The 26,482-nt window shown below is 47.9% G+C and overlaps 11 protein-coding genes across 11 annotated transcripts; 8 read left to right on the forward strand and 3 right to left on the reverse strand.

The window, feature by feature from the left end:
• Positions 1 to 2,124: 2,124 nt before the first annotated feature.
• Positions 2,125 to 3,891, forward strand: POJ06DRAFT_289646 (armadillo-type protein). The gene is made up of 5 exons (XM_056190318.1): positions 2,125 to 2,335; positions 2,384 to 2,550; positions 2,604 to 2,717; positions 2,766 to 3,059; positions 3,107 to 3,891. The coding sequence occupies exons 1-5, from the start codon at positions 2,185 to 2,187 to the stop codon at positions 3,716 to 3,718; spliced, it is 1,338 nt and encodes a 445-aa protein (XP_056044614.1). The 5' UTR covers positions 2,125 to 2,184; the 3' UTR covers positions 3,719 to 3,891.
• A 1,689-nt stretch (positions 3,892 to 5,580) lies between these two features.
• On the forward strand, positions 5,581 to 7,803 carry POJ06DRAFT_195661 (uncharacterized protein; the record flags this gene model as incomplete). Its single annotated transcript, XM_056184997.1, has 2 exons — positions 5,581 to 6,398; positions 6,450 to 7,803. The coding sequence occupies 2 exons, from the start codon at positions 5,581 to 5,583 to the stop codon at positions 7,801 to 7,803; spliced, it is 2,172 nt and encodes a 723-aa protein (XP_056044615.1).
• Positions 7,804 to 8,051: 248 nt separating this feature from the next.
• POJ06DRAFT_250641 (uncharacterized protein) lies at positions 8,052 to 11,149 on the reverse strand. Its single transcript, XM_056187315.1, has 3 exons — positions 10,044 to 11,149; positions 8,947 to 9,986; positions 8,052 to 8,895 (listed from the first exon to the last, which is right to left on the reverse strand). Exons 1-3 carry the CDS (start codon positions 10,911 to 10,913, stop codon positions 8,226 to 8,228), a joined length of 2,580 nt encoding a protein of 859 aa, XP_056044616.1. The 5' UTR covers positions 10,914 to 11,149; the 3' UTR covers positions 8,052 to 8,225.
• Positions 11,150 to 11,233: 84 nt separating this feature from the next.
• POJ06DRAFT_295033 (FYVE zinc finger-domain-containing protein) lies at positions 11,234 to 13,574 on the reverse strand. Its single transcript, XM_056190493.1, has 3 exons — positions 13,156 to 13,574; positions 11,987 to 13,088; positions 11,234 to 11,940 (listed from the first exon to the last, which is right to left on the reverse strand). Exons 1-3 carry the CDS (start codon positions 13,465 to 13,467, stop codon positions 11,486 to 11,488), a joined length of 1,869 nt encoding a protein of 622 aa, XP_056044617.1. The 5' UTR covers positions 13,468 to 13,574; the 3' UTR covers positions 11,234 to 11,485.
• A 76-nt stretch (positions 13,575 to 13,650) lies between these two features.
• POJ06DRAFT_289652 (uncharacterized protein) lies at positions 13,651 to 15,179 on the forward strand (the record flags this gene model as incomplete). Its single annotated transcript, XM_056190319.1, has 4 exons — positions 13,651 to 14,086; positions 14,138 to 14,332; positions 14,391 to 14,423; positions 14,472 to 15,179. The coding sequence occupies exons 1-4, from the start codon at positions 13,880 to 13,882 to the stop codon at positions 15,177 to 15,179; spliced, it is 1,143 nt and encodes a 380-aa protein (XP_056044618.1). The 5' UTR covers positions 13,651 to 13,879.
• A 367-nt stretch (positions 15,180 to 15,546) lies between these two features.
• Positions 15,547 to 16,903, reverse strand: POJ06DRAFT_90094 (uncharacterized protein). The gene has a single exon (XM_056191732.1). The coding sequence runs from the start codon at positions 16,496 to 16,498 to the stop codon at positions 15,914 to 15,916; it is 585 nt and encodes a 194-aa protein (XP_056044619.1). The 5' UTR covers positions 16,499 to 16,903; the 3' UTR covers positions 15,547 to 15,913.
• A 1,093-nt stretch (positions 16,904 to 17,996) lies between these two features.
• Positions 17,997 to 19,248, forward strand: POJ06DRAFT_250648 (aquaporin-like protein). Its single transcript, XM_056187316.1, has one exon. It carries the CDS (start codon positions 18,038 to 18,040, stop codon positions 18,890 to 18,892), a length of 855 nt encoding a protein of 284 aa, XP_056044620.1. The 5' UTR covers positions 17,997 to 18,037; the 3' UTR covers positions 18,893 to 19,248.
• A 1,179-nt stretch (positions 19,249 to 20,427) lies between these two features.
• Positions 20,428 to 20,721, forward strand: POJ06DRAFT_267338 (uncharacterized protein; the record flags this gene model as incomplete). The annotated part of the gene is made up of 1 exon (XM_056189232.1): positions 20,428 to 20,721. The coding sequence occupies one exon, from the start codon at positions 20,428 to 20,430 to the stop codon at positions 20,719 to 20,721; it is 294 nt and encodes a 97-aa protein (XP_056044621.1).
• A 224-nt stretch (positions 20,722 to 20,945) lies between these two features.
• On the forward strand, positions 20,946 to 21,664 carry POJ06DRAFT_90165 (uncharacterized protein). The gene has a single exon (XM_056191733.1). The coding sequence runs from the start codon at positions 21,170 to 21,172 to the stop codon at positions 21,548 to 21,550; it is 381 nt and encodes a 126-aa protein (XP_056044622.1). The 5' UTR covers positions 20,946 to 21,169; the 3' UTR covers positions 21,551 to 21,664.
• Positions 21,665 to 22,143: 479 nt separating this feature from the next.
• On the forward strand, positions 22,144 to 23,654 carry POJ06DRAFT_250656 (mitochondrial K+-H+ exchange-related-domain-containing protein). The gene is made up of 3 exons (XM_056187317.1): positions 22,144 to 23,052; positions 23,104 to 23,142; positions 23,205 to 23,654. Exons 1-3 carry the CDS (start codon positions 22,530 to 22,532, stop codon positions 23,504 to 23,506), a joined length of 864 nt encoding a protein of 287 aa, XP_056044623.1. The 5' UTR covers positions 22,144 to 22,529; the 3' UTR covers positions 23,507 to 23,654.
• Positions 23,655 to 24,722: 1,068 nt separating this feature from the next.
• Positions 24,723 to 26,445, forward strand: POJ06DRAFT_194978 (beta-glucan synthesis-associated; the record flags this gene model as incomplete). The annotated part of the gene is made up of 2 exons (XM_056184975.1): positions 24,723 to 26,326; positions 26,388 to 26,445. 2 exons carry the CDS (start codon positions 24,723 to 24,725, stop codon positions 26,443 to 26,445), a joined length of 1,662 nt encoding a protein of 553 aa, XP_056044624.1.
• Positions 26,446 to 26,482: the final 37 nt, after the last annotated feature.

A 26,482-nucleotide genomic window follows, 5' to 3' on the forward strand; every position in this document is an offset into this window, starting at 1 on the left:
TTGTTCTTGACTTGCTTACCCAACGCCCACCAGCGGACTTCCATCTTTTTGCCTACACACGGCTAACCATCCTGCGCTATTCCTTGCGCTGGGTTCTTTCTAGTCCGATTTCTTCGATTGATGGCATTTTCTGCTCAAACAAGCACTAGTTCGTTGCCCGTCTCAAGACAGCCGCAGCCACCTACTCCTTTGCAGCATTCCGACGTCAAAAGCCATTCGTCCTCCTCTCCACTCGCGTCATCATCGCCTTTGCCTGCAAGCTCTCCAAATACTTCCGCACCCTCTAGCACGGCGATCACGGCGACTTCCACTACTTCAACCGCCGTGTCTGCGGCTTTCACTCCTTCACCACCGTCGCAGTCAAGCGTTGCCTTCCCAGAGTCCGGCTTCCACTCCCCCCATTTGTTGCTGCCCCAGTCGGGTAACCGCAGCGGTCAATTCCTTACAGTTGACAGACTAGGCTCGTCCCCGACTGTATCGGGCACCTTGAGCTCTAGCGCTGCCCCTAGGATCTCGTCGATCGTCGACAATAGGTCTTCGATCATGGTCGATCCAGCACTCAGCAAGTCCCCGCTCGGTCTATACGAGGGAACAGTAAGCATTCTATTTCTTCCATTTCTTTCATTTCTTTCAGTGTCAAGTCATGTCGTTGCTGTTTAAGTATGGAGCAGCCGCAGTATGTCCGGGACTGTCGGATTGCTCCATTGTCATTTGATCTGATGTACATTACTAACGAATTTCTTCTGCTTTACAGCCTTCTCAAAAATCCCAGATGGTGGGTCCTCAAGTCTGATTTTTTGTGATTCACTGTTGCTAATATACGTCTGGAAGCTTGAACAGAAACGCCAGGAGCACGAATTCATGCGACAAGAGCACATCAGACGATTCGAACACGAAATGCACCTGCTCGCTGAGCAGCATCGCAAGGACGAGCAGATGATTCTCCAGATGGCTGCCAATGAGGCAGATAACAGTGCCAACACTGCTACTACTATCAGCGAACCGACAACGCCTCCAGACTACCGTGACGCTCTACCGAGCACTACCGTCGGCGGCGATAGGATACGCTCCCAGACTGTACCCGTTGGCGTCGCTGGGTTGGTCACTCCTAATGGCATGCTCCGTTTGCCTGGCCAGCAGTTGATGACTCCTCCAGAAGAGGCAATTCCGCGTACTCGTACGCTGACGTCGACGTCGCTCGGTCCGAGCCGCCGACTATCAAATGACGATCCATTGCTCTTTGATCTACCGAAGCTGTCTCTTGGTCGTTCAGATTCACAGTCTCGATCACAGAGCGCGGTGGACGTCGATACAACATATGCTCTTGGCCAGATTAACACGACAAAGTTTTTGTTTGGGGATGACAGTGCGGCCAGTTCGTCCTCGTCTGTCGCGATAAACCCGGAGCTTAAGTTCAACACTACCGATGACAAGTTCCCCATTCTTATACGCCGCGAGAGCTTTAACCAGTCATCGCAGTCGCAACCACCTGTATCTCAGGTCACGTCCACGGCGGGCCAACAACATTCGACAGCTTCTCAAGCTGGCGCTCAGCAACAGGTCTGGCCATTCATGTCTCGCGGCCGTGCTGGCCATCAGCATACGTTGTCCGGCGTGTCTTCTTCCTATGTGGACCCGGTTCAGTATAAGGATAAGCGTGGTTCAGTAGACATACCATCTACTTACCAGCTCTTCAATGGAACTGGTTCTTCTAAGGTGTGTTTACCGCTTGTTAACGTGTTTCTTCTTTGACTCATAGTCATGCAGTCATTCCCGAATGACGTATCGCATAGTCGAAAGCCTTCGCAACGATCAATTTCAGACATCGAGCGCCGCGAGCCGGGGTTCCAGCCATCAGTAAGCCCACTTCCAGGCTTCCACAGTGAAGGTATCTCCCCGGTCCCATCGCCCGGAGTATATCCTCCGTATATGTTGCCGCAGGTTTTTCATCCCTCTACGTACTCGTATCCCCCTCTGTACCGCTCGAATCAGCAGCCGACTTCCGACACTTTGTATGGTCAGGGAATCGCTCCAGGTCCTCCCGTTCCACAGGCCCATCCTCACCAGCATCAGCACACACCATCGCAACCTAATTTACCACAGCCCTCTGCTGCGAATCTGATTCACCGGACTGCATCTAGCAGACGCCAGAGTGAGCAGGACGTGAACCGATTCGCGAATGTGATGCTCGAGAGTCTTGCGAACGAGATCTATTCTTTGTGCAAGGACCAGCATGGATGTCGCTACTTGCAAAAGAAATTGGAGGAGAGGAACCCCACGTATCTGAATATGATTTTCAACGAGACATACCCTCACGTTGTTGAACTTATGATTGGTAAGCATCCTGTCAGGTTCATACAGAAGTTCCTGCTAATGAGATCAGATCCCTTTGGAAACTATCTGTGCCAGAAGTTGTTGGAGCATGCTGGCGATGAGCAGCGCACAATTTTAGTAGAGACTGCTGCTCCGCAGCTTGTGAAAATTGCATTGAACCAGCATGGTACTCGCGCGTTACAGAAGATGATCGAGCATGTCTCCACTCCTGAGCAGGTACGAATACTCAAAATGGAATAGACTATAGTGGATATTAACATTTACAATAGATTCGTTTAATTGTAAACGCTTTGAAAACAAATGTTGTCGAGCTTATTCAAGACTTGAACGGAAATCACGTTATCCAGAAATGTCTCAACCGACTGAGCACTGATGATGCACAGGTATGTTGATGTATCTCTTTGTACCTGGCAGGACGTACTAATCCGTAGCAGTTTATATTTGATGCCGTCAGCGCGAATTGCGTTGCCGTAGGTACACATAGACATGGCTGTTGTGTTTTGCAGCGCTGCATCGACCACGCGTCAGATGCTCAAAAGCAACAGCTCGTGAACGAGATCACTACGCATGCGTTCACTCTAGTACAGGATCCCTTTGGAAACTATGTTACTCAGTATGTCTTGGACTTGTGTGACGCAAAGTACTCTGATCCCTTGATCCGTCGATTCGCGGGTAATGTGTGCACGCTCTCAATGCAAAAGTTTAGTTCAAATGTTATTGAGAAGGTTAGTATTATTCATCCGTCTTATGAGCTTAACTGACTCGGTCACAGTGCATTCGTATCGCTGAGCCAGGTACACGCAAGATTCTTATCGATGAGTTGCTCTCGTCAGTGTTCTTGGAGAAGCTTCTTCGAGACTCATTCGCGAACTATGTTATTCAGACTGCGATTGACTATGCCGATCCTCAGACTCGTCAAGTCCTCGTCGACGTTATTCGTCCGATTCTGCCATCGATTCGTAACACGCCTTATGGCCGTCGCATTCAGTCGAAGATAATTGTTTCTCCTGCTGGCACAGCTTCTGGTTCCGCTAATGGTAACGGATCCAGTTCGCCATTCCAAGGCTACGCCCGCGGCAGTGCGAACAGTAATGACGGTACCAACATGTTGAGCAGGCGTATCCAGGGATTGGAAATTCAAGATAGTAATGCTATGCAGGCTGTCAATGGCACCAGTGGTTCCGCCTATACTGGGTCGTCCAGCGGCCAGCAGTCGAATGCGCAGCATCAGCAACAACCACAGACACAAAACGGACAGCACCACCAGCGCCATCAGGCTCAGCACCACCAAGGACATCCCCACTATTTCACTCATCAATCTGTACATCAGCCCTTGCGCAACGCGTTCACCAATGGCGATTTTAGAGGGTATAATTACATGTAAACTACATAGGTCGGCTTTGAATTTGGTCCCTTGATATTTTCGTTTCAGTTATGTCGTTTCTTGTCCGAACTGTGTATTACAACGTGCCTGTTTCTTCGTTCGACTACGCCCTATTCTTGCCGTCGCTACGGGTCTCGGATGAAGCAACTAGGCGAAGCCGGCTATACTGCGAACGCACACGTCCGTTACGATTATGTCATGATTGTGGATCCTTTCGCCAAACACCTACCCAATCATTTGCGAGGTTTTATTGCTTTTGTTTTTTGTACGGTGATCTCACCGCCGTTGCGTCATTGTAATCGTCATTTCATCATCATCATTTACGGGTTTTTCTTTCCTTATCCACATGGCATCCGAAGAAGTTGCATTATTATTATCGGGAAGGCAAATAAAGGTTATTCTTTGTTATCACAATTGTTATCTGTGTATTAAATGTGTTTTCATGACTTGTATTATTCCAATTTTTGTGCCTTTAGCTATTATACATATTTTAATTTTTTCTTCATTAGATATATACGTGTATGTACAGAATTTCGTGCGAAGCGTGAGCGTGAGAGGTGTGTGTACAAATCTGACATCGGGGCAAACGGTTTTCTTAAATATGACGATTATGTTGAAATTGTGCGATTTATAGTATTGATGATGACCTTTGTTACTACGCTTTATGGTTCGTGTCGTATAAAGTAGCATAGTATTATAGTATTATATAATATATATGTCGAATGGTCCAAAATCTGGCAGTCCTGCTATAATAAGAGCCCTGGGTTGTGTCATTATCACGTCATAAAACTGCTCAAGACAAACGCTCGTCACTTCTTCGCCGACGCGCCGGTCGGCACGGAAAAAAAAAAGTCGCGCGACTTGTCGTACAAAATATTTTTAAGGTTTATGAATTCAGGGGTAATGCACGTTCGAGCAAAGTTTCCTCGACCGACAACCCGAGACAACGTGCGGCTCATCATTGATTGTTCAAAATCACGTGATAAGGGTAAGGGCATTTAGCTGAGTTTGTAGGGTAAGGGCTCGCTTTAAATTGGGCAAGGGTAACCTAGACGGTTGATCAGTTAGCACGAATGCCAACAAGGTGATGTCGCGGAAGGGTTAGGGTAAGTACCGCCAGAGGTACCCTACTTTATATTGAATACATGTGGACATGAAGTGTACCTTAAATGGTACACATTGCTTATCACCATCCCCGCCGACCCGAGCTTGCCGCGTTTGGAAGTGAGTCGAGCTTCGTAGTTGTTCACTTCCAGAGGCCGTTTCCGCTGGACTGGAAGTATTGAACGCGAACGGAAACCGAATTTGGCGTGTTCCTGAGATTGAATTGGATCCGGCTGAAGATGGCTGAAGAAGGATTGTAAGTTTGTTAACTTAGTGCGTTTTGACCGAGTAGGGTGTAGCCGTTTGTGCAGTGTTGAAGAGTTGCTGGAGAAATGTTTGCAAGCTCATAAGAGATGCAAAATATTGCAGTTCGCTTTATTATATACATTATTGTTTTATATTATTGCGTGCTTCAGAGTTACTTAGCTCTTACGTCGCAATTCATCGTCAGAAGGATTCGGTCATGGTACTAACGACGTCTCCACAGTGACTCCGCGGCAGCCACGCGTGACCGCATTCCGGATAGTAATAGCAGCATTGCGAGTGACGACGAAGCCGACTCAGCTCCTCTTCTGACTTCAGAAACAACAAATGAGATTCCGTATCCCACCAACCCCGAAACTGTCACCGCCATCTTTGCCTCAGATGAAGGTGCCGCGCAAGCTGGCAATGGCCAATCTACAACCGTTAGAATAAAGAAGAAGCCGTTTTGGGTGAAACTAGGTCTGGCATTTGCGGGATTCATTGTCTTTGTTCTGATGCTCCGTGGATTGTGGAAGTTGACTCATCGCAACGATACCGCGCCGGTCGACGAAATCTGTCTCACTCCCGAGTGCGTCACAGTTGCGGCTGGTCTACTTGCGGACGTCGATTTGACCGCTGACCCTTGCGAAGATTTCTTCCAGTACACGTGTGGCGGGTGGATCGCAAAACATGACTTGAGAGCCGACCAGGGCGACTACTTCACTTCAACCGTAATGTACGAGGACTCACTTCGCCTCTCCCGGCAGATTCTCGAAGGCGAGTACACTGGCACGTCGGCTGCTGACCGGCAGATTTGGGATAAGGCTACCGGTGTGTATGCTGCGTGCATGGACACTGACCGCATTGATTCTCGGGGTGCAGAGCCCATTTACAGCATCCTCGAGCAGATCATGGCGACTTACCCGACCTACGAAGGAGCTATTGAGACAGTCAAGTCGTGGGCCGAGGGCCCTAGTTCCCTCTTCGCCAAGTCTACCCGCGCTGCGGCTGCCGACGTGACAGAGACGGTCTTGTACTTGCAGACACTGGCCGTCACCGCTCTAATTCAGTTCGATATTGATGCTGACGATATGGACCCCGATTATGACGCGCTGAAACTGTATCAACCATTGAACGGCCTGCCGTCGAAGGATTACTACTCTATGCCGGCAGTTATTGAGAGTTACGTCCTTGCGATCAAGCAGGTTTTGGCCAATGTGCTAGTTGATGCGAATAGTTCGTTAACGGCAGCCGAGGCTGATGCGCGATACGAGAAATTGGCTAAAGACGTCGTCGATTTTGAAACCAACCTTGCCAATATTGGAATGGATCTGTAAGTGACCCTGGCTTGTGTTCTATTTGCAAATTACTAATTTGCTCCCAGCGAGGAACTCTATGACGGGGGCAAGACGTATCATCCGTACACTCCTGCCGCACTTCAGGAGGCGTTCGGTGCGATTGATTTCGGCCACATAATCCGCACAATGACCGGTTCCAGCATACTTCCCTCTAAGATTATAGTTTCCTACCCCCAATTCCTTATCGACTTAAACGACGTTGTGGCCTCCGCTTCCCGCGAGACTCTGCAAACTTACTTCCTCTGGAAGGCAATAGAAGTCCTTGCGAGTCACTTGTCTGAGTCAGTTTCGCAACCTGTGACTGAGTTCAGGAATAGGCTCCGAGGTATTGATGTCAGCGTTCGCCCTGAACGATGGAAGACCTGCGTGAATGAAGTCGACTCCCTCACCGGGTGGATTCTTGGGAAGTACTACGTCGACGATGCTTTCTCGCCAGAGGCCAAGCGCATGGGCGAAGAAATTATCAACGGAATTAAGGAGGCGTTTGTCGAGAAACTTAATGTTTTGCCATGGATGGACGTCAAGACCAAGGGCGTCGCCATCGACAAGGTGCATAACTTGGTCCAGAAAATCGGATACCCTGACCAGAGCCCTAACGTTAAGTCATCGGAAAGTCTAGCTGAGTACTATAAGGAATTGACCGTGTCGTCGATGACGTACTTTGAAAACTACGTATCTGCCAGACAGCAGGCTGCAACCGAGGAATGGAAGTCGCTCGGTAAATTGACGGATCGAGCGGCGTGGGGCATGACGCCTTCAACCGTGAACGCATACTACAATCCTCCTCTTGGCGAGATCGTCTTCCCGGCTGGTATCCTCCAACCTCCGGTCTTCTCAGAATCTCAGCCTAGTTACATGAACTACGGTGCCTTTGGCGCCGTCGCCGGCCACGAACTCTCGCACGCGTTCGACAATCAGGGTCGCGAATACGACGAGCACGGTGTCTTGAACGATTGGTGGACTCCAGTTACCGCCCGAGAATTCGATTCAAGAGCGCAATGCTTTATTGACCAATACTCCGAGTACACTGTCGTGGACGAAGACGGAAATATCCTGCACGTGAACGGGAAGCTCACCGAGGGCGAGAACATTGCCGACAATGGCGGTATCGCGGCGTCGTTCAACGCGTGGAAGAAGCACGAAGCGCAAAACCCAAGTCCGATCTTGCCGGGCTTGAACCTGACAAGGGAACAAATTTTCTTTATTAACTACGGCCGTTGGTGGTGCGGCAAGATTAGGCCCGGTACGGCGGCTCAGAGAATCTACACCGACCCTCACTCGCCGAGCTTTGTGCGCGTGCTCGCGGTCGCGGAGGATTCGCAGGAGTTCATTGATGCGTTCCAATGCAAGAATAAGCAGCCCAGATGCGTTTTGTGGTAGTTTGGTTCGATTGAATTCTTGATCTGTAACGTTTGGTGGATTTCGGATTTGTTTGTTTTGTTCCTTGTTTTGTGTACATGGCAAGCTGCTCTATTGGTCATTGTACCATGCTAATCTCTTGTGTGCGCGCTAAGTTTGTCTTCGTGTATGCTTTTGTCAGTTGATTTTATTCTAGTATTCCATGAAGTTTGACGTCGAATAAGAGACCAGATTATTAGAATAACAGAAAATGATTGATCACATTCATATCGTGACAAGGTAAAAATTGATGGTCTACACCATATAGCGAGAATCATAGGACATATAACGCCATCAAACCATATGCGAACAGATCAAAATCCAAATACTACCAATATTGTACAACGAAATGGTAACGTCCACGAATTCCAAAAACTGAATTCCAAAAACTAAGCGGTCTACCATCATTGCTCCGATGTCCCCTTCGCGAGGGCCGATTCGTATTTCAGGTTATTTTGGTCGGCCCATTCTCTAAGCAGCGATGCACCAAATGCCGCCACTTCCCGAACGCTAGAATACATCTGTATTGGCAACACGAACTGGTCCTCCAATGGGCGTAACCCAGGTCCACTTGATCCTCCGCCCATGACAGCTGACATTGACTGAGAGAGATGCTCGGCCGGTAAAGCACGCCGGCGCCATGTCTGGGGACACCGCTCAATTACAGCTTCTATCGGGAACATTCTTGTGGCTCTTTGAAAATCGTAAGCGGCTAAATCCATGTTCCTTGAAGCTTTCGTGAGTAATTCAGTTACCTCGGCAACGTGGTTGTTAGTACTACTTCCACCAGATGCTGTTGTTTCAGGAGATTCCGCGGTCCCACTTTCGCGTGCTTCCACAACAGAAGAATGTTGTAATGCCTTCACTGTTTGACGCTGATATCCTGCCATGCGGAGATAGACAACTGCACGGATTTGATAGCTGAGACCGGCCAGAAAAGGAGCCTTGCTGGATTCATGCAGGGTCACTAGGTGACGAGTGAATGGAACAAGAGTACTCCAGTTCTTATCCGATGGAACGCGGTTTTTGATAGTCAAGCACTTGTCATCGTAGTCAAAACCAACGAGATAGGCACTATTAGCGAATTAGACGTCAATGTGGAACACAATTTAGAAAATCACTTACAGCAGCGCATCCATGGCATATAAGCTTGCTACCTTCAGGTCGCCGGCTTCCTTTTGTCTGTCTGACTCGTGCTTTCTATCAGTAGCAATAGCAATCCATTTTTGCGCTTTGCGTTCAAGAACCTGGGCGGCCTGAGTGTTAGAAGATACACCACCGTTACTGCTTGTTTTCTGTATCGTATTGTGCGATGAGTCTATTGAGGACAACCTATGCGTAGTAGATGCTGATACCTTGTCATTCGCGTATTCATTTTTGTGCGACGCTGGCGAGAAGGATGCGTCGCCTCCAGCGATAAGCCGCCGTTTATTATATTCAGCAAGTGTACTCTTTTTTGTACTTGGTGTTCCGGGAGTCGATGCAGCGTCATTGGGAGCAACTACCTGAGATGGCGGAGTGGCGGCCTGACGGTCTAATGGCGATGTGATCAGCTTACTGGAGCTAATATTCTCCTTGGAGAATACAATTGGGTGTTGAGGGGACAATGACGATATAGGCGATGTTGTTCTAGAAGATTTGGACGCTATACCAGCCGCAACGGTAGCAATTTTCAGGGACGATTTCGATGATATAGCAGATATCGATAGTGCTTTGTCAGTCGACGACTGAGGTATCGCCGAGACGGCTGGCTTGGCTTTCTGTTCTCGGCTTGCTAATGCGTTTTCCAGCTTCCGCCTCTTAGCATCTTCTCTCACGTTTTCTGATAAATCGCGCTTTCTAGGTGCAGTATTTCCGGACTTAAAAGACGGAACGCGTAGAACAACGATGCGACTGCGCGGTTTGCCAGTTGATGAATTATCATGACTTTGAAGCACTGGATCCGATGGCATTTTGCTGTATCTATTATGTCGGTCGTCCTCCAGTCGTATACCCAGCGCAGACAGATCGGTATCAAAGTATGGTGGAAGTGTAGGAGTTATCATGCCCAACATCTTTCCGATATCCGCTTCATCAGAATCGAAGACGGAAGGGATAGTTGGACTTAACATAGATGGCAGCCGTGCGAGGGGATGGTAATCGATATCTTCACGTGATATTGACAGCTATATTGATGCAATTAGCTTGATCGTTTGCATGCAAACAATAGCATCGGTTCCTACCTGCTTTTTGGCCTTGGTATTGTCAGATACTTCATTCGGTGGTGAAGGTGGTATTGACGAACCATTGTGGCCCCTGTATGGGTCATTTCTGTGTCTAGGCTGACCAATATCGTTCCTTTCACTCTCATTACTTGAGAGTTTGTGGCTATAGTGAGCACGATCCCGCACAAGAAGCCTGTTGCGGTTTTCGGGTTCTTTATGGCGGTCGATACCATGATGGTCATGTTGGTTGGCCCTATCTCGGTCATGGTTGCCATACCACCGTACGCTACCGTTCCCTTCTGTATCGCGCTCACGATTTTGATCCCGATCGTAAGATATGTCTTGATCCTCATCCCTAAGTACGCTGCCTGCATCCTTGTCTCCATCGCTGTGGTGATGGGGGTTGACGAGACCCCTGTCCTGGATAATGTCGAGCATTGCTTGACTGTCGGATCTATTACCATGTTGTCGGTCATGTTTCCAACCGGATTCTCTTAATGGCGAATACCGTTCTTGTGTAGTATGGGCACTGCTAGCTTCTTGCTCGTCCTGTATTTGCGAGGCTCTCTGTGGTTTATGATCTGTCCCTAAAAGTGGATAATAATCGTCCTCATCCCACACCCTTCCACTACCACTAGCCCCATCGCTCACTGAATCCTCCAGCCCCGACAGCCCGCCACTCCGTGGAACAGTTGCGCTTGACCCAGGCGACAGATAAGTCACATATTCTTCGCGGAATGCAGGATCGCAGTATGGATCAGGTGTCAATCGAGCTCGGAGGCCCATGATTTTCCTATCTATGGCGTCAATGGCCACTTTTGTCGCTCCAAAGCCAGTGGCTGTGGTGCCAGTACCCGCGGAGGACGTTGTAGGTGACGGAGCATTCATGGCGGCGGCTGAATGCGTTGCATGTGTCGTTTTCGGCGACCATGAGCCGAAACTAAGGATCTGGGGTAGTTGGCCACGAAAGTAAGACTACAGAGCTTGTCGTCTCTCAAACAGAACGACAAATTCGTAAAGTTGTGCTGCTTGATTCGCTGTCGCGTCAGCAACGATATCGAAGGCGTTAGTGTTCCGTAGCGCGTGTAGTGATGCCCGTGTAGAGTTGTTCTGTCGAGGATGTCTGCGCGCTCCTATATGACGCTGAAAGCAGTTACATCAACCCACGGAGTGAGAATGGTCGAGGCGCTTATCCTGAACCTAAATTTCTCTTGCCGGCCCTACATCCAGAATCTAACGCTAGCTAACCTGTCTACACAACTATAATACTGATGCAATTCCTTCTACTTTGTATTATGTATTTACCAAAACATGTACTACAACATGTTAACTGCAACGCCCCATACGCCATTTGCAATGACCATATTCTCAAAACATTTACTATACACTTAGAGCTCCATTAAATGCCGAATCTACTGAAACAATCCGTGCCGTTCCTTGAGCTTCTCACACCACGGCTTCTATGTCTGAGCATGCTTCAAAGCGTTCGGTAAACTGCGCAAAGGAAGCATATAGAGCTGCAGAACTTGCATGGCAGCCATATGAACATTACTCTGTAACTTAGCTTGTTGTGCCGAGGATGTTGACATCTTCCAAATACGTTTAGCAGCAGTGTCATATTCCTGAAAACTGTATAGCAACTTCTTGCGCACTCTCGACGCTTCGGCCAAAAGCTCATGCGATGGAGGCTTGCTTGGATCGTCGAAGTTGCCAAGCAACTTCTGGAAGCGTGGAAGCAGTGACTCTATTCCGCGCCTGAACTCAACCATGTTCTCGTACACTTTGACGAAGTTCGGCTTATGCGCAACATCCTCGGAGAATTCGCGACGGCCGAAGACTATTGCCCGGCAATCCTTGCACACACGCACCCTGACGGCAATGTCTTCATACATCTTTTCAGAGAGGTACTCGGAGACTATGAACAGTTAGAACATTGCCATTAAACCGTTTCGAGTACATACTCGCTTCCATGTCCAATACTATTCTCGACGAGCACATAGTTTCCGGCGAAGCGCACACAACTTTTCCACATAGCCGACAATGATGCTTTCGTAAAGAGAATGTAAACTTTTGTTCACAGTAAGGGCAATCTTGAACATCCTTGTCATCCTGCCATGCGACAATTGACTGCTCGGGCTGTTTACGATAGTTCCTTAGCTGCTTCAAGTACCCGGTTGCCAGAGTAGCTGCTGCACCAGCCGCCCCTTTTGCCATTTGACTAGCTCCAGCGCCAGTAATAGCCGGCATACTCAAATCCTTGACGCTCGGATCGCTGGTTTCAATCAAAAGCTTTATTAACTTCGCAAGACGTTTCTCCAACAAATTCGCCTCCAAATGTGCCTTGGTGACGGTTTTCCTTCTATTCTCCGTGAACAGGCTCGAGAGATCCTCTATTGTCCCAGAAGTGTCGTTAAATCCTGGACGGCTCTCGAAGCACGAAAAGCAGACTCTTGCCCAAATTCCGTGCGCAGGATCCCACTTCGCTCGCTTATTAAGCTTCATCTGACATGCCGCATGTTCATCGCAGAAAAGCTTTCCACAAGACCGACAATTTACTTTCCCGGTTTTACTAGTGAGAAGACGCCTGCAGCTATATTCTGAGCAATGATCGTTTCCAGTTTCTCGTTGCCAATGTGCACGAGTAATAGACTCTTCGGTCAACTTCGGCTTCTGGTGAACAGCATGGGAATGTGAACCATTGATACCCGCTGGAGAAGTTACTCTGCGGGCGTTCCCATTGCCACCAGCTGGAGTGATATTATGAGGACCAACAAAAGTGACACCGCTTGTCGAACCCAGCGCACCTGGTCCTGCAAAACCAGCTCCACTATTGGATGGAGCGAATGACGATGTGTCGGGACTGATACCTGGTGCCAAAGGCATAGTGAAGCCAAGATCTGATATATCTGCATACGCAAATGTCTGATTTAATGCCTGTACTGGAGTGAAATTTTTGGCCTTTGACAGATATTTCATGAATTTTGACCGCATGTTATCCTTCTCGCCCTGTCCCACATCGTTATGATATTCGTCAAGGTGGGCATTTAACTCCGCTAGGTTCGTCTGACAAAGCGATTATTAGCAAAGAGCACATTCTGGATGGTGTGCGACAGAGCTGACAAGTACGTACCATCGTTTCATTACATATAGGACATTTCATTTGATCTAGGCTCTCTTCGCCCCCACTCGATGTTTGAGATACGATCGCCGATGATGGTATTTCTGGAGGCAGCTGGAAACTGTCTCCACCGATAACACGTCGCGGCCTGTGAGATACATGACTCGCTGCATGATGCTTCTTAGATCGAAGTGTCTCGACGACTGTCGTCCCCGACGCGACTGATGAGATCGAAGCTATGGACGGGACAGGGGAAGTGGAAAGAAAGTCCCTGCCAATAGGCGAGAACGATCGATCTCGCAAACGACGATTAGGAGACGCCATGACTGTTACAACAAGGGAGTATCGGACGACGCGAGATGTGTTGCGACGGAAACGCTAATGATCTAAAGGCCTTTATGGAAGTCTCAGGCGGACAGCTGAGTGTCACTACCGCCAGAGACTTTTCGTATTTAAGTTGCTAATGTAGCATAAAATGTGGAGGTTATACTGTGTGGCACGTGCACTGTTGTCTTGGGTATAATCGACGAAAGGTCGACCAGAAGAAGCGAAGAGTTGAGCCGCATTGACGTCGCCTCACATATCCTCAAATATCAACGCGTGTGATTGTTCTTACGATCTAGATTCAGTGCGATATATATCATGTTCTGTACGCCATACGCAAGTATTTCTAAGAGCACAGACTGAGTATATTGGTATATCCAACTTTGAAGTGGATTCCGAATATAGCGTAGAAATGGAAGATCTACACGAAGATAACCTGTCGGATGACTCAAGACTTTACAATCCAAGAAATGACGAATGCTCTCGTGGTCCATTATCGTTCGCAGAGCTCAACAAAGGTGGACCATTTGTTATGTGCGCAGATCAGGTCGACGAGAACCCATCGCCAACGAAGTTTTCAGTTGGTATTGCAGCCACTGACGGCAAGAAGCCATATTCCGTACGTCGTAAGTCCCTATGCGTTCCATATGTCTGAACGTTAACCGACTAGATCTATGAAGTTACGCCTTTAGAGGCTGAGAAAATACGGAGTCACAACAATTTGATTCCTAGTGGTGAATGGGCTAGCTTACTGTTATGGATATTTTTACATGAAGACACCTTCGAAGGACCGGAACTTCGTGACAAATACAGATATCCTCTAGTATTTTTGAAAGGAGTGAAGGATCATAACAAAAATTATCTGGTACGATTTTCTCTGTCCTGATCTGGCTGTGTTTTCTTTAAGTGTCTAACGCATCTAGATATCAATTGAATATTATGTTGACCACTTTACGGTATGTGGATTCAGCTGCTGGAACTAGGAAATGCTTACATGTCAATAGAACGTGCTTGGCACTGTCGAATTCAAATATGACGACAATCCATTGATCAGTCCTATGCGGTGGGTTTCAGATTCTGTTAGGGAATATTTGATACTAGGGAAGCAAATCGCGGAAGCAAAAAGAGAGCTACATGCCACTAAGAAGCAGGTCGACGATCTTCGCAATCAAGCAAAGGAATTTCTGAAGAAGAAAGACGAGAGCGAGATAAAAACTTTGGAAAAAATGCGAATTCTGCTCAATGAAAAGAAGCAAAAGATAAATGAGCTTGGTGGAGATGCGGATAAAGAATTGGATTTCGAATTCCGCGAAGATATCAAGGGGGAGACAACGACGACACCGAAGAAAAGATCACGATCTACTAGAGCTCCACGACAACCTACCAAATCGAAACGAAGACGAGCTGCTGAGGTTAGCAGTGGTAGCGAGATTGATGAGACGTCTCCTCATACGCCAAACCACAGAAGCGAAGTCGCTGACAGTCTATTACGGCAAAATGCGTTTTCCGGTAGACAAAAGCCATGGAGGCGAGCCGATAGCGTAGCCAGCAGTCAGGTATCATCACCATTAGATAAGTCCACTGCCCAAGATAAAGACAGTCGGTATAGTAGCAACGCTAATGGTGGTCGGATACAAAAAGATGAGGAGGATGTGCACACCGATGGTGTGGAGTCCGACACCGTCACGGAACAATACACGGAAGATGAATAATATGCAGATTTTCTTTGTAGCTGAATATTGTGTAATATTGCTTCTGTAAATATTGGAGTTATGTTTCATTTACGGTATTGGCATTTAAGGACTGTGGCGTTCAGGCATGCGAGGCAACCGGCCAATTTGAGAACGCTTTTGCATGCGGCTAATATACATCGTCTTCCACAAACATGTGTACTTGCAGCACACCATACATCAAAGAAAATGGCTTTTTTGCAAGACCAGTCTGCGAGATCGCGACATCCAGACGGTACGCAAAAGAAATCTCTTTCTACACGTCCTGCGACCTTAACTGTATCTCAGCGTTGTCCAGCAGTTATTAAAGATGCTATCACCAGTCCGCCGATGTCCCAGATGAACAAAGTCACACAGCTTCATATCGAGACCCACACATTGCATGATCCGGATCATCTGCTGATACTGAGTTCTTCGAGTAGTGAGTCGGGACCATTTGCTTGTGGCACGGGCGCTGCGGAGAAGCACTCGACATCTGACGCGCTTGAGGACACCATCCTATCACCAAAGACAACGCAGAAATTTGGAAATATGTTCCTAAGATTGATCGACTACCAACACAATGATTTTGAGACAGTCAAGAACGTGGAAGAGAAGTAAGCCACCTTGCAATAATTCTATGGAGTTGTAAGTGCTTAGCGGATATCGTGTAAATTGTTCGTGGCTACACAAATTATTGTCAGCTAGTGTAAACAAATACCGTATTATTCAATATACTAACTATTATGTTTTCGTCTGGACTGTTGAATTCTTGAACCAGTGTTCATGAAAGTCCATAGAATTTCCTCCTCTTGCAGGTCAAGTTCGCGGTCCAACCGATCTACTTCCTTAATTGCCTCGAATTCTGCATTGGATTCACGTTTTTCCCATTCAGCATCGGACATATTGTTGTCATCGCCGCCCGCTCCGTCTAAACTGTCGTCCTCATCCCTGCCAGAATGATAGTTTGGATGGTCGGCTGTATGGTTGGTCCAATCCCGACCATCGGCCCCCGCATAATCTCTGCTGTCCTCAACACCTTCCGGAAAATTTTGGTCAATATATAGAGTCGCATCTTTAATATCTTCTGGACGGTCATTTACATTTGCCGCCAATCGGAGGGTCGATGCGATCTCCCTCTCGCCAGCTGGTTTTCCCTCAGCAATATCGCCCAAATACGGCAATGGCCGGTGAGAAGTACTTGATACGCAGTCATAGTGCTCGTCATCAATAGCATCTTGCCTTCGCCGCTTATTCTTGCGCTTGAGCCTTCTCTTCTTTTTCCGGTTCTGCTTGGCCTGCGACTCCTTTTGCGACCCCATTGCTTTTACGCGAGCGGAATAGTATGAATGCGGTTGACTTTTGTCGATCACATCGAGCTCATCATCAGCAGACCTGATTTGTCTGTCATAGTAAGTTCGTATTATGGATCATACCACAGTTGAACGTAATAGGTGAGACCAAGTGCGCTTGCTGTTTGCGAGAAATTTGTCTACCCCTGAGTTGTGCTACAAGTCTGTGCGGCTGATACTGCTATGTATCATAGACGAATCGGCGTTGTATGCCAGAATTCACTCCAAAGAGAGACACACCGGGCTTGCGAAGGGCTGTCGCTGTTACAGATCTGCCAGATCTCATCACTAGCGGCTTCTAGTGACAATTAATTGCTTTCGTATATTATGTCTTAACAGCCTCAAGAGCCAACAATAGCTCTGCTACAGTTGTTCTGGATTTTTTTGCGTCGATTTTTACTGAGCTTTGGTGCGATTTTGTGTGCGGCTAATTTTCCACCTCAGAGGCTCCCCTAACCCGAATACCACAGAAAAGTCGCAGCTGGACCGACCTGAAATCCTCCTGCAAGTAATGCCATACGCCTATCCAAAGCTGTAGCATTAATTTTCAGAGGAAGCTTCATCTGATGCCCCGTATCGGCTACTGCCAAAAAAGTTCTAGTTCTGTAGCGCATTTCCATACCTGTTGTATTGTAGCGTATTCTGCACCATTAATCGTGAGATATGCACGCACGGTTACTAGTGCTGGCTGAAAGTGCATTGCTCAGCGAGAAGGTAGTTTAGTTTAGATATGAGGTTAGAATAGCACTGGGGTATGATACCACATAGAATATAGGCGGTATATGTCAGATGTCAGGGGGTGGAAATAAGGTTTCGGGAGATCGCCTTTAGGGCTGATGTTTGGCGCTAAGCTTCGACCTCGGCCTAGACGTGACGCAGCCCGAGACAACGGCCTGCGAGCACAACGGAAAATGTCACGGCGCGCTGGAACCCCGCCGGGGAAAGAAACGTTATTTGCACGCAGGGCCTCGAAAGTTTAACCCGCACAGTCAGCGGCAATATTGTTATCACCTCCCATTTGTGACCGCTGCGGGGAAAGATCGCTCCCGTTCCAGTAACGCTAGTATGTCCTCCTCTGTCTAATTTAGTGTGCTGTTCGAACGCCGAGTCAAGGACCCCACCTTCTCTGGCGCAAATCTAGCTCCACCATATAATGGTTACTACGTTTTGCATGCAACCGACGCATAACGTCCATTCGGCAGAGTAATTTTTATTACATACGAAATGGAGATTGAAAAAGCAACAGCTGGCCATGGACTTGCTGGAAATGGCATATGGAGTGCCGAAGACAGCAACTGCTCGTCTACGCCGGTGTCTGACTTCTCTTCGAAGAGGTACTATAAACGGGCTCAAACACCGTCTCCGATGGTGGAACATGAAGACTTTCTTATTCGCCCTGATATTCGAGGCAAGGACAAGGAAGAAAGGGCAACCGAGGAGCGACGCCGCCATATCAAAATCCCGCTATATAAGTGGTTGCGTGGAGAAATTCGAGAGCCGCTTTCGGAGATGCTTGGCAGTGCTCTTCTGATCATTCTAGGAGATGGCGCGGTGGCCCAGGCGTTGTTGTCGAACAATGAGATGGGCAACGAGGTCACAATCAACTTGTGTTTCGGTTTCGGACTCATGATGGGTCATCTTACAGCGATCACTGGCGGAGCAGCGGGGCATCTGAACCCCGCAATAACACTGGCGAACTGCTTATTTCGGGGATTTCCGTGGCGGAAGCTGCCAATTTATGTTCTGGCCCAGGTGGTGGGATGTGGCATCGGCGCTGCATGTATCTTCGGTATTTATCGAAATGCGATCACAGCTTACGATGGGGGGCGACGACAAGTGACCGGTACTTTGAGGACAGCTGGTATCTATTGCACCTACCCGGTGAGCTTCCTTGACTTGCCCGGTCGTGCAATGCAGGAGTTAGTCGGGACCATTGTTTTAGTCTTCTTCGTGAATGCTGTCGCATGCCAATCCTCTCCGCATTTGTCCTACAAGCTTCCTACGGAATGGAATCTTATCCGTGCGTTGGTGCTGGGGCTTGCTCTGTACGCTATCGGGGCCTCCCTCGGTTGGCAGACAGGATATGCCATCAATCCCGCTCGTGATTTTGGACCTAGACTAGTCTCATACATGGCTGGGTATGGACGTGAAGTTTTCACAACCGCTGGCTATTATTTCTGGATTCCTATAGTGATGCCCTGCGTAGGTGCCATATCGGGGCAACTACTTTTCGATTTTATTGTGTATGAAGGCGAACATGACAATTTCGTCACGAATCCAACAATGGCGGTCGAAAGATTAATGGAGAATATGAGACGACAAAAGAAGACTGGCGACGCCGACATTGAGGTGAGCAGGTTTTGACGGCGCTCGTACATCTAGTAAGAGGCTTCTGCATGTTCAGCCAGTGTAAAAAGTATGGTTATTTATTGGAGCATAGTTTGGTTATTGTATTGTACTTCGGTTGTTATGTAGATACGGTGTGAATCTTTCAATGCGTGGTGCCTGGAATCGAATGTAAGGTTACGTTGGGTGTGAAGCTGGGTGTGAAGCTGGGTTCAAGGTTTGTCATATTGCACGTTAAATAATCGAGGCAACTTGCATATACGCCTTGATCAAAGGGCAATCTGAATCATCACCATTAAACATAGTAGGTGCCTTTCCGTAGACATTTCGACGCCACCAGACTACATACCAGATGGCAGATGCGCAGAATTTTCGGGTACAGCCTGGCAATCGGGAATGTTCTACGGTAATCCAGGGCGTCAATTCCCAGAGCTGGACGGTGCCGCCGTTCGTCATTGTTGCAGGGAAAAACCACCTCGCGTCTTGGTATCAAAACAGCGGATTTTCACCCGACTGGGTAATCGCTGTTACGGAGAACGGTTGGACGACGAATGAGAAAGGCATGGATTGGATTCGGCATTTTGAGAAGCATATTAAGTCCCGAACTGTGGGTGGTTATCGTCTGTTAATCCTCGACGGCCACGAGAGCCACCACTCGGATGAGTTCGAGGAATACTGCAAGGAAAACAACATCATCACCCTCATGTATGCCTCCTCATTCCTCTCACATGCTCCAGCCACTCGATCTTGGTGTTTTAACCCGCTAAAGAAGGCATATGGTAGGCAAGTTGAGGATATGATGCGGGCTCACATTACCCACATTACCAAGGACAACTTCTTTCCTACCTTCCGCGTTGCGTTTTTCGCTGCAATGACGGAAAAAAACATCCAAGGAGGTTTCCGAGGTACTGGACTTCTTCCATTAGACCCCGAGAGTGTGATTTCTATGCTCGATCTCAAGTTAAAGACGCCAACGCCTCCAACTCCGGCCCTGGTACCCCCCTACCTTGGGTTTCCCAGACACCTAACAACCCAACCGAAGCCTAATCACAGACTACTTTCATCAAGAATCGAATTGCTCGTCATCAAAATAGCTCCCCAACCTCAATCTACGAAGCTGTTGACCAGTGCCAAGGGTACGTCGAAAATGATGCACCAGTTGGCATTGTTGAAGGCGGAGAACCAGATCCTTCGGCAAGGAATGGAGGAGCTTAGCAAACGCCGGAGGGCTAAAAAAAACACGTCTACGGCAAGGAGGATCACTTAGTCAACAGGAAGCACAAGATTTGCAAGACGAAAGGGACATTGCGCAACAGGTAAAGCAGGAAACACAGGCAAGTAGTGGTCGGAAGCTAAGGGAAAAACGCGCGCGCGGCGCTGTGGCAACTGCGGCGAGACCGGACACAATTGTAATAGAGACGTCTGAGGAAGAGGATTCTGAGTAGTTTAAATTGATTTTAGGCGTTTTGGTGGAATTGTCGCGATGTTTTATAACGTGGGTGTGGGTAAGTGCGCCGCTCGTTTGGATGCGCCGCTCGTTATACATGCACGTTATGTGCAAACATTTAGTGTCGTTTTATTCGTCCCCGCACCCTGATCGCACCGGCAGGTATATTGTGCGGCCACCACCGACATTCACTCCTGGCCTATTTCAGGAGCGTTTGCCGCTCATCCAGTTCCGCGAGTCTGATCTCAATGGCATTGTAAGCGTAAGTTCGGGAGAAGATTCGAGCAACTGCGTCGATAATGAGCCAATGGTCCAGTCGTCCAGCAACCTAGAGGAGTTGGAATCCCTCCAGCTCCTTCCAGGTGAGTATCCGGAGGCAAAGGACGAGAACGACGAATAATCGATGGAGATTCTTCGGATCTTGCACTGGGCTACTGGCGCCGAGTGCCAGTCAAAATCCAAGAATGCAACGCGACATTTGCAGCTTCGTTAGGAATCCGGAGTCGTTTATTGTAAGATTCAAGAGGCCATATGAAGAAGCCATGGGCAGCGCGCGATCGGCAGGCAGCCAAACAATGAGAAAAAGCTGCAAGGTCGTACTATTATATGCGACCCCAAACCAATCTCAGCGGTTGTAATGACAGAGTTAGTTTCTTTGGTTTGTTATGTTCATTTGTTTGTGCTAGTTATGTGTTGTGTTTTCTGTCTCGTATATTTATAGGTAGTTATTTAGTTTTCGGTTTCTTTTCCTCATCGTACGGCTTTGACACTTGGCCAGAGGATCCGGTTGAGAGAGCTGCTTTAGCCAGGACAAACAAGCAGTTGCTTTCTGCAAGGCAGGCTGCAGAATGGGGTATGAGGGCATTACAAGGGTCATTGCCAGACTCAAAATGCCCCTACCAGCTGATGACAACCGGTACCGACGCGTTATTATAGAGACTTGTTGCCGTATCCACCAGCTTCGGGTCCGTCTGTTGGGCATATCTGAGATACGTTCAAAGTATGAGCCAATATGGAAAGAGTCTGAAGAATTGTCTTTATATTGTAAATTTTTATCTAATCTACTTTTTCTGAAGCATTTCCAACATCATTACCCTTTGGAGAGCCCGGCCTTTCTCGGCAGTAAGATCCGCCCTCTCACGAGCGGAAGCATGCCTCAGCTCGTCGACCTTCCCACGGAGGACTCTACATTCCTCACGCGAGTGCCGAAGGTCTTGTCTCAGGTCTGAGATCTGCGACTGATAGAGCATAATGACGTGAACTTTATGCTCACGCGCTTCGCGCCTCTCAAAAACGAGGGCCATGGATTCAGTCATGTCCCGTTTGGCCCTCTTCCTCGCGCTGTGCAGTGCCTGACGAGCGAGCGCCAAAGGAGCTGGCACCGGAGCCGGTTTCTAACTGCTCGTCGTTGGCAGTATCTGCAATCCTCTCTTCTATAATATCGAGGATGTCATCATCACTCAATCCTGCCATTTCCAGGGATTCGTTGATGACCGGGCTCATTTCTTTGGCACGTCGTATATCTGGCGGAAAGGCGGGAACGAGTCCATCTGCGGGTCTGTGAATTGGGAGTTTGGTTTGCGAGTCTGGTAAATTTGGCGCTACGGGAGGGCACACCCATAGTAATGCAAAAGTCGATTTGACGAAAAATATTATTGCTTACCATCAATACCGTATACGTCTGCAACGTTGTTAAGGTCAAATTGAGGTATCAGCAATTCTGGACATTAACTTACACGAGGTTCAAGTCTAACAAATAATTTGTAGACGAACAGTGGATCCTAGCAAATCATTAGGCAAGGATACAGCGAAATGTGCGGGTAACAAGCTGTAGCGTCTGACTAAAATTACCCGGCCCATGGTTTAGGCCAATGATACAAGGAAGTATGAAGCAGGTGACAATAGCCGCCTCGCCTGGCGATCATGCACAAGTATACTGTGATTTGTGTCTCGAAGCAGCCGGATCTACATGTTGTCAAATGCGATTTCTCTTCACGTCCGACAGATCATAGCAAGACATTCGTTTTCAATAGATTCGCGCGGGGAGCTGTGAACACTGGCCAAGACCTCTAGAGTCCATGGTTCAGACTGTAGTAAGCAACTGTCCAGTGGTGTAATTCTTTCTTACGAATCGCATAGACAAGTGACCCCACAGGCAACCAGGAAGATAAATTGATTGACTAAAGTATATTTTTAAATATTTAGACGATGCGGATTATCATTCTTCCTCTTTCGACGGCTTCTCGCCTCGTTATTGCACAGAGGACTTCGTCACATGCATTGCCGCCACGATTCGATGATCGACTAGCTCAGCGCGCCCATAACATGTGGACAACTTGGGAGAGCTCAACTACGTGGTGGAAGATTAAAGTGACAAAATGGGGAAACGCAGCAATGGATCGGATCCCATATGACGAATGGAGCTTGAAAGGCGTCCCACGACCACCCGCTGGGTTGTTGCCAACACATCCAAAGAAATGGTGGGAGTTTTGGAAGCGCAATGACGATTTGAGAGATAGGAATTTGAGAGATAGAGAATTCCTGATGCAATCAAAGCGGGTGCCATTGGTTTACCCTCCAGGATTGATTAAGGACCATGAAGCCGCGGAATTTGTTCGCCAACTGGCAGAGAAGGGCCTGCCTTACCATTTCAAGTACATGGTCCTGAGTCTTGTGGGCGCTCCATTAACATTGCCTGTCGCATTAATTCCGCTAATTCCAAATATTCCGGGTACGCTCAACAGGATGACACTGCTTGAATTCTATGCTGACAATTTATCAGGATTCTACTTGTTATATCGCGCATGGTCTCATTGGAAAGGTAAGTTGCTACTGATTGCCACTATCATTCGCTGTGTCTTGTAGTTAATACTTGAGTGATAGCTTGGGAAGGTGCCAAAGTGTTGAAGCGCATAGTAGATGAGAATAAGTTTGTGTTGGAACCGAGCCATGTGATAGAGGCAGTGTACCGCAGTGAGGCTCCAATGGTTGTGGACCTACCAGGTGGTTCAAAGGGGGAGAAGATGTTACTAGAAGATTCTCAAGTAACGACTCTTGCTAAAGCAATGGACGCAGAGGAGGTACAAGCCGAACTTCATCGCGCATTGGCTCAGGTGCGGGTACGGATAAAGAAGGAAGCTCAACAGAAAATGAAAGAGGAGGACAAAACGGAAAAGAAAACCTAAAATGACGAAGCGGTTTAAAGGACATACATAGATGACGAGCGTGGTGGTGTACATGCACGTATTTTATATCTTCTTGAGTTCCAATTGTAGATAGGTCGTTACCGGAGCAGCACACATCGGTGCATTTGTAAATATGTAATATATGTGATTTTACTACAATCTACTACCGTTATTTCACGTGACCTAACCAGTCGAGGCATCATAAGAGGAAAATGAAGCGCAAAAAATGTCGAGTATTTCTACTCCATAATCTATAGAACCCGTTGTTTACAAGCCCGTAGCATCCAATTACTAGTGATCCTGCAAAATTCTTCTTAGTCGGCGGTCGGTGTTGTGGCAGGCAGATAGTCCGGCTAATTCTAGCTGCCTGCCGATAATTGTTGTGTTAAGATTTGAAATCCGGAATCTGTAACTATGTCTATGATTAATAGAGAAGGGCAGGGGCCGCCAGGACGCGTTTAAAATTGTCCCGTCAGTGGTATTAAATATCGCGTTATTTTGGTACGTAGAATTCGCTACAACAAAAATAATTGAGATGCTGAGGTGCGTTATTCTATACCCATGATACTGCGTTGTTTGCTTCTATTTTTGGCGCACGTGATGCAACGCCAGGGTGCGATCCAGGAACGCAGGAGCAAGTTCCTCAGGAAAGAATAACCGGACTGAACAAGCTTGGCTCTTGTACACCACACCATCTCCAGACGGTTTACTCTATAGACCACCATTGGTATTTATACACTGAACTTATCAACGGACGAGACTTGAGCAAGCTGTTTGCAATACTCGGAATTTTCCGGTAACTGGCGGCTCCAATTTGTTGACGATCGTCCTCTGCATTTGTGGCTCGCTTCCCTAATCTCCTTCATCCTCAATGCAAGCCAACAGGAGCACTCTCAACCCATTCGCCTCGCCGGCGCAATCGACGACAAATTTGTCAGACCGTGCGTCTATTCAGTCTGACTTCTCTGCGACATCTGATATCGCGTTGTCGCATGTGAATAGAGATGGCTCATCAACGAATCCTGCTGCCGTCGTCACGGCGGCTTTCCAATCTGCGCATGGCGAACACGTTCACAATTCTCGGCAGGCTGTATTCTCATCGTCATCATCTACTTCTTCATTATCGCGACACTCATCGTCACCATCGGCATCGTCATCAGCGGCCTTTGACCGCTACAATCCGTCCAGACTGTCGGCGGCCAACGCCTCACCTCTTATGGGCTCTTCCTCTCGCGCTACTTCACATTACGCATCATCACGAGCGTCATCTTCATCGTACATATATCCTCATGCTCTTGGCGATCCCACTTCTGCTCAAGGCGCTGTCCAGAACGACCCCGATTTTTCACCGTTTGGTGGCTACCCCGTCTCATCGTTTCCTCTCCACATCGACGAAAAAGAAGCTGACGACTACATGCACAACCCAGACCCCATTCTCGATGCGAAAGAGAACGCTAAGTGGACCTGGCTTGACGCGCGTGGTTTCACTAGTTTGGTGGCACTGTCCACCATGGTCCTGGGTGCAATAGCGGTGTTTATCATCTTGCCTGTCTTAACGTTTACAGGTCACGCTGGTGTCCCTCATCAAAGCAAACCGATTGATGATTCGCTGACATCCTATAAATATGGCATTTTGAAGGGTATCAGGACATCTCTTGTTGATCCAGATACTCCGGCGTCGGCCATGACGCGCAAAAATAAGGATGGCCAGACTATGAATCTGGTGTTTTCGGACGAATTCAACAAAGAGGGCCGAACGTTTTATGAGCAGGAAGACCAGTTCTGGCAAGCCATTGATCTAAATTACGCCGCTACGAATGACTTGGAATGGTATGATCCTGATGCTGTCACAACGGCTAATGGAACGTTGGTTCTGCGTCTCGATGCATTCAAGAATCACAACCTCGATTATCGGTCTGGTATGCTACAGTCATGGAATAAATTGTGCTTTAAGGGAGGAGCACTAGAAGTGTCTGCATCTTTACCTGGCCGGGGTGACAAGCCAGGTCTATGGCCAGGTATTTGGACCATGGGGAACTTGGGCCGACCAGGCTATCTTGCAACGACGGAAGGTGTTTGGCCGTACGCGTACAACGAATGCGACGTTGGTATTACACCTAATCAATCGTCGACTGATGGCATCTCCTTTCTTCCTGGTCAGAAATTAAGCTCTTGCACATGTAACGGGGAGGATCATCCCAACCCTGGAACCGGCCGTGGTGCACCTGAAATCGATGCATTGGAAGGGGCCAATGGTGATCTAAATGCTACATACAAGGTCGGTTTAGCTTCGCAGTCATTGCAAGTTGCTCCATATGACATTTGGTATATGCCGAATTATGATTTCATAGCGATTCACAACGTAACTACAACGGCAATGAATACGTACCGAGGTGGCCCCTTTCAGCAGGCTGTTTCCGGTATTACGACTCTAAACAATGAGTGGTATGACCGTACATACTTTCAGAAGTACGGGTTTGAGTATGAGCCTGGAACAGAGTCGGGCTATATCGAATGGGAAGTTGGTGACGAGCGGACTTATACTCTCTATGGACAGGCAATTGGTGAGAACGGTAATATCGGGGCTAGACAAATTTCAGAGGAACCAATGAGCATTATTCTAAATCTGGGTCTTTCAAACTCATGGACCTATATTGATTGGCCAACGATTGAATTCCCTCGGATGATGTATATTGACTATGTCCGGATATATCAGCTTGAGGGCAGTGAGATTCTTACCTGCGACCCAGAAGGTTATCCTACGACCGAATATATCAGCAACCATTCGGCTGCATACTCAAATTATAATTACACTAGCTGGTAAGTGCTTGTGGTCATCATTCTAACGACACTTCTGTCCGGCTAACAGATTTGATTCTAGGAGTGCTGCTGGTTATGACTTCCCCAAGAACACTTTGATGCACGGCTGTTCAATGTGAAGGGATTATGAATAATTACGACTGCGCACGGCGTATG

The sequence above is a fragment of the Lipomyces tetrasporus genome (genome assembly GCF_029532465.1).
Source record: "Lipomyces tetrasporus strain NRRL Y-64009 chromosome Unknown POJ06scaffold_4, whole genome shotgun sequence".
Taxonomy (NCBI): domain Eukaryota; kingdom Fungi; phylum Ascomycota; class Lipomycetes; order Lipomycetales; family Lipomycetaceae; genus Lipomyces; species Lipomyces tetrasporus.

What these genes read in the sequence shown, in the direction of transcription:
- POJ06DRAFT_289646 (XM_056190318.1), top strand. Translation starts at nt 2,185, where the DNA reads ATGCTCGAGAGTCTTGCGAACGAGATCTATTCTTTGTGCAAGGACCAG. An exon ending in TGAGCACTGATGATGCACAG is followed by an intron (nt 2,718 to 2,765) that starts GTATGTTGATGT and finishes ACTAATCCGTAG; the next exon opens with CAGTTTATATTTGATGCCGT. An exon ending in GTTCAAATGTTATTGAGAAG is followed by an intron (nt 3,060 to 3,106) that starts GTTAGTATTATT and finishes ACTCGGTCACAG; the next exon opens with TGCATTCGTATCGCTGAGCC.
- POJ06DRAFT_250641 (XM_056187315.1), bottom strand. Translation starts at nt 10,913, where the DNA reads ATGAATGCTCCGTCACCTACAACGTCCTCCGCGGGTACTGGCACCACA. An exon ending in ATACCAAGGCCAAAAAGCAG is followed by an intron (nt 9,987 to 10,043) that starts GTAGGAACCGAT and finishes GCATCAATATAG; the next exon opens with CTGTCAATATCACGTGAAGA. An exon ending in TATGCCATGGATGCGCTGCT is followed by an intron (nt 8,896 to 8,946) that starts GTAAGTGATTTT and finishes ATTCGCTAATAG; the next exon opens with TGCCTATCTCGTTGGTTTTG.
- POJ06DRAFT_295033 (XM_056190493.1), bottom strand. Translation starts at nt 13,467, where the DNA reads ATGGCGTCTCCTAATCGTCGTTTGCGAGATCGATCGTTCTCGCCTATT. An exon ending in CTATATGTAATGAAACGATG is followed by an intron (nt 13,089 to 13,155) that starts GTACGTACTTGT and finishes TCGCTTTGTCAG; the next exon opens with ACGAACCTAGCGGAGTTAAA. An exon ending in AGTATTGGACATGGAAGCGA is followed by an intron (nt 11,941 to 11,986) that starts GTATGTACTCGA and finishes AACTGTTCATAG; the next exon opens with TCTCCGAGTACCTCTCTGAA.
- POJ06DRAFT_90094 (XM_056191732.1), bottom strand. Translation starts at nt 16,498, where the DNA reads ATGGGGTCGCAAAAGGAGTCGCAGGCCAAGCAGAACCGGAAAAAGAAG.
- POJ06DRAFT_250648 (XM_056187316.1), top strand. Translation starts at nt 18,038, where the DNA reads ATGCTTGGCAGTGCTCTTCTGATCATTCTAGGAGATGGCGCGGTGGCC.
- POJ06DRAFT_90165 (XM_056191733.1), top strand. Translation starts at nt 21,170, where the DNA reads ATGGGGTATGAGGGCATTACAAGGGTCATTGCCAGACTCAAAATGCCC.
- POJ06DRAFT_250656 (XM_056187317.1), top strand. Translation starts at nt 22,530, where the DNA reads ATGCGGATTATCATTCTTCCTCTTTCGACGGCTTCTCGCCTCGTTATT. An exon ending in GCTAATTCCAAATATTCCGG is followed by an intron (nt 23,053 to 23,103) that starts GTACGCTCAACA and finishes ACAATTTATCAG; the next exon opens with GATTCTACTTGTTATATCGC. An exon ending in CGCATGGTCTCATTGGAAAG is followed by an intron (nt 23,143 to 23,204) that starts GTAAGTTGCTAC and finishes CTTGAGTGATAG; the next exon opens with CTTGGGAAGGTGCCAAAGTG.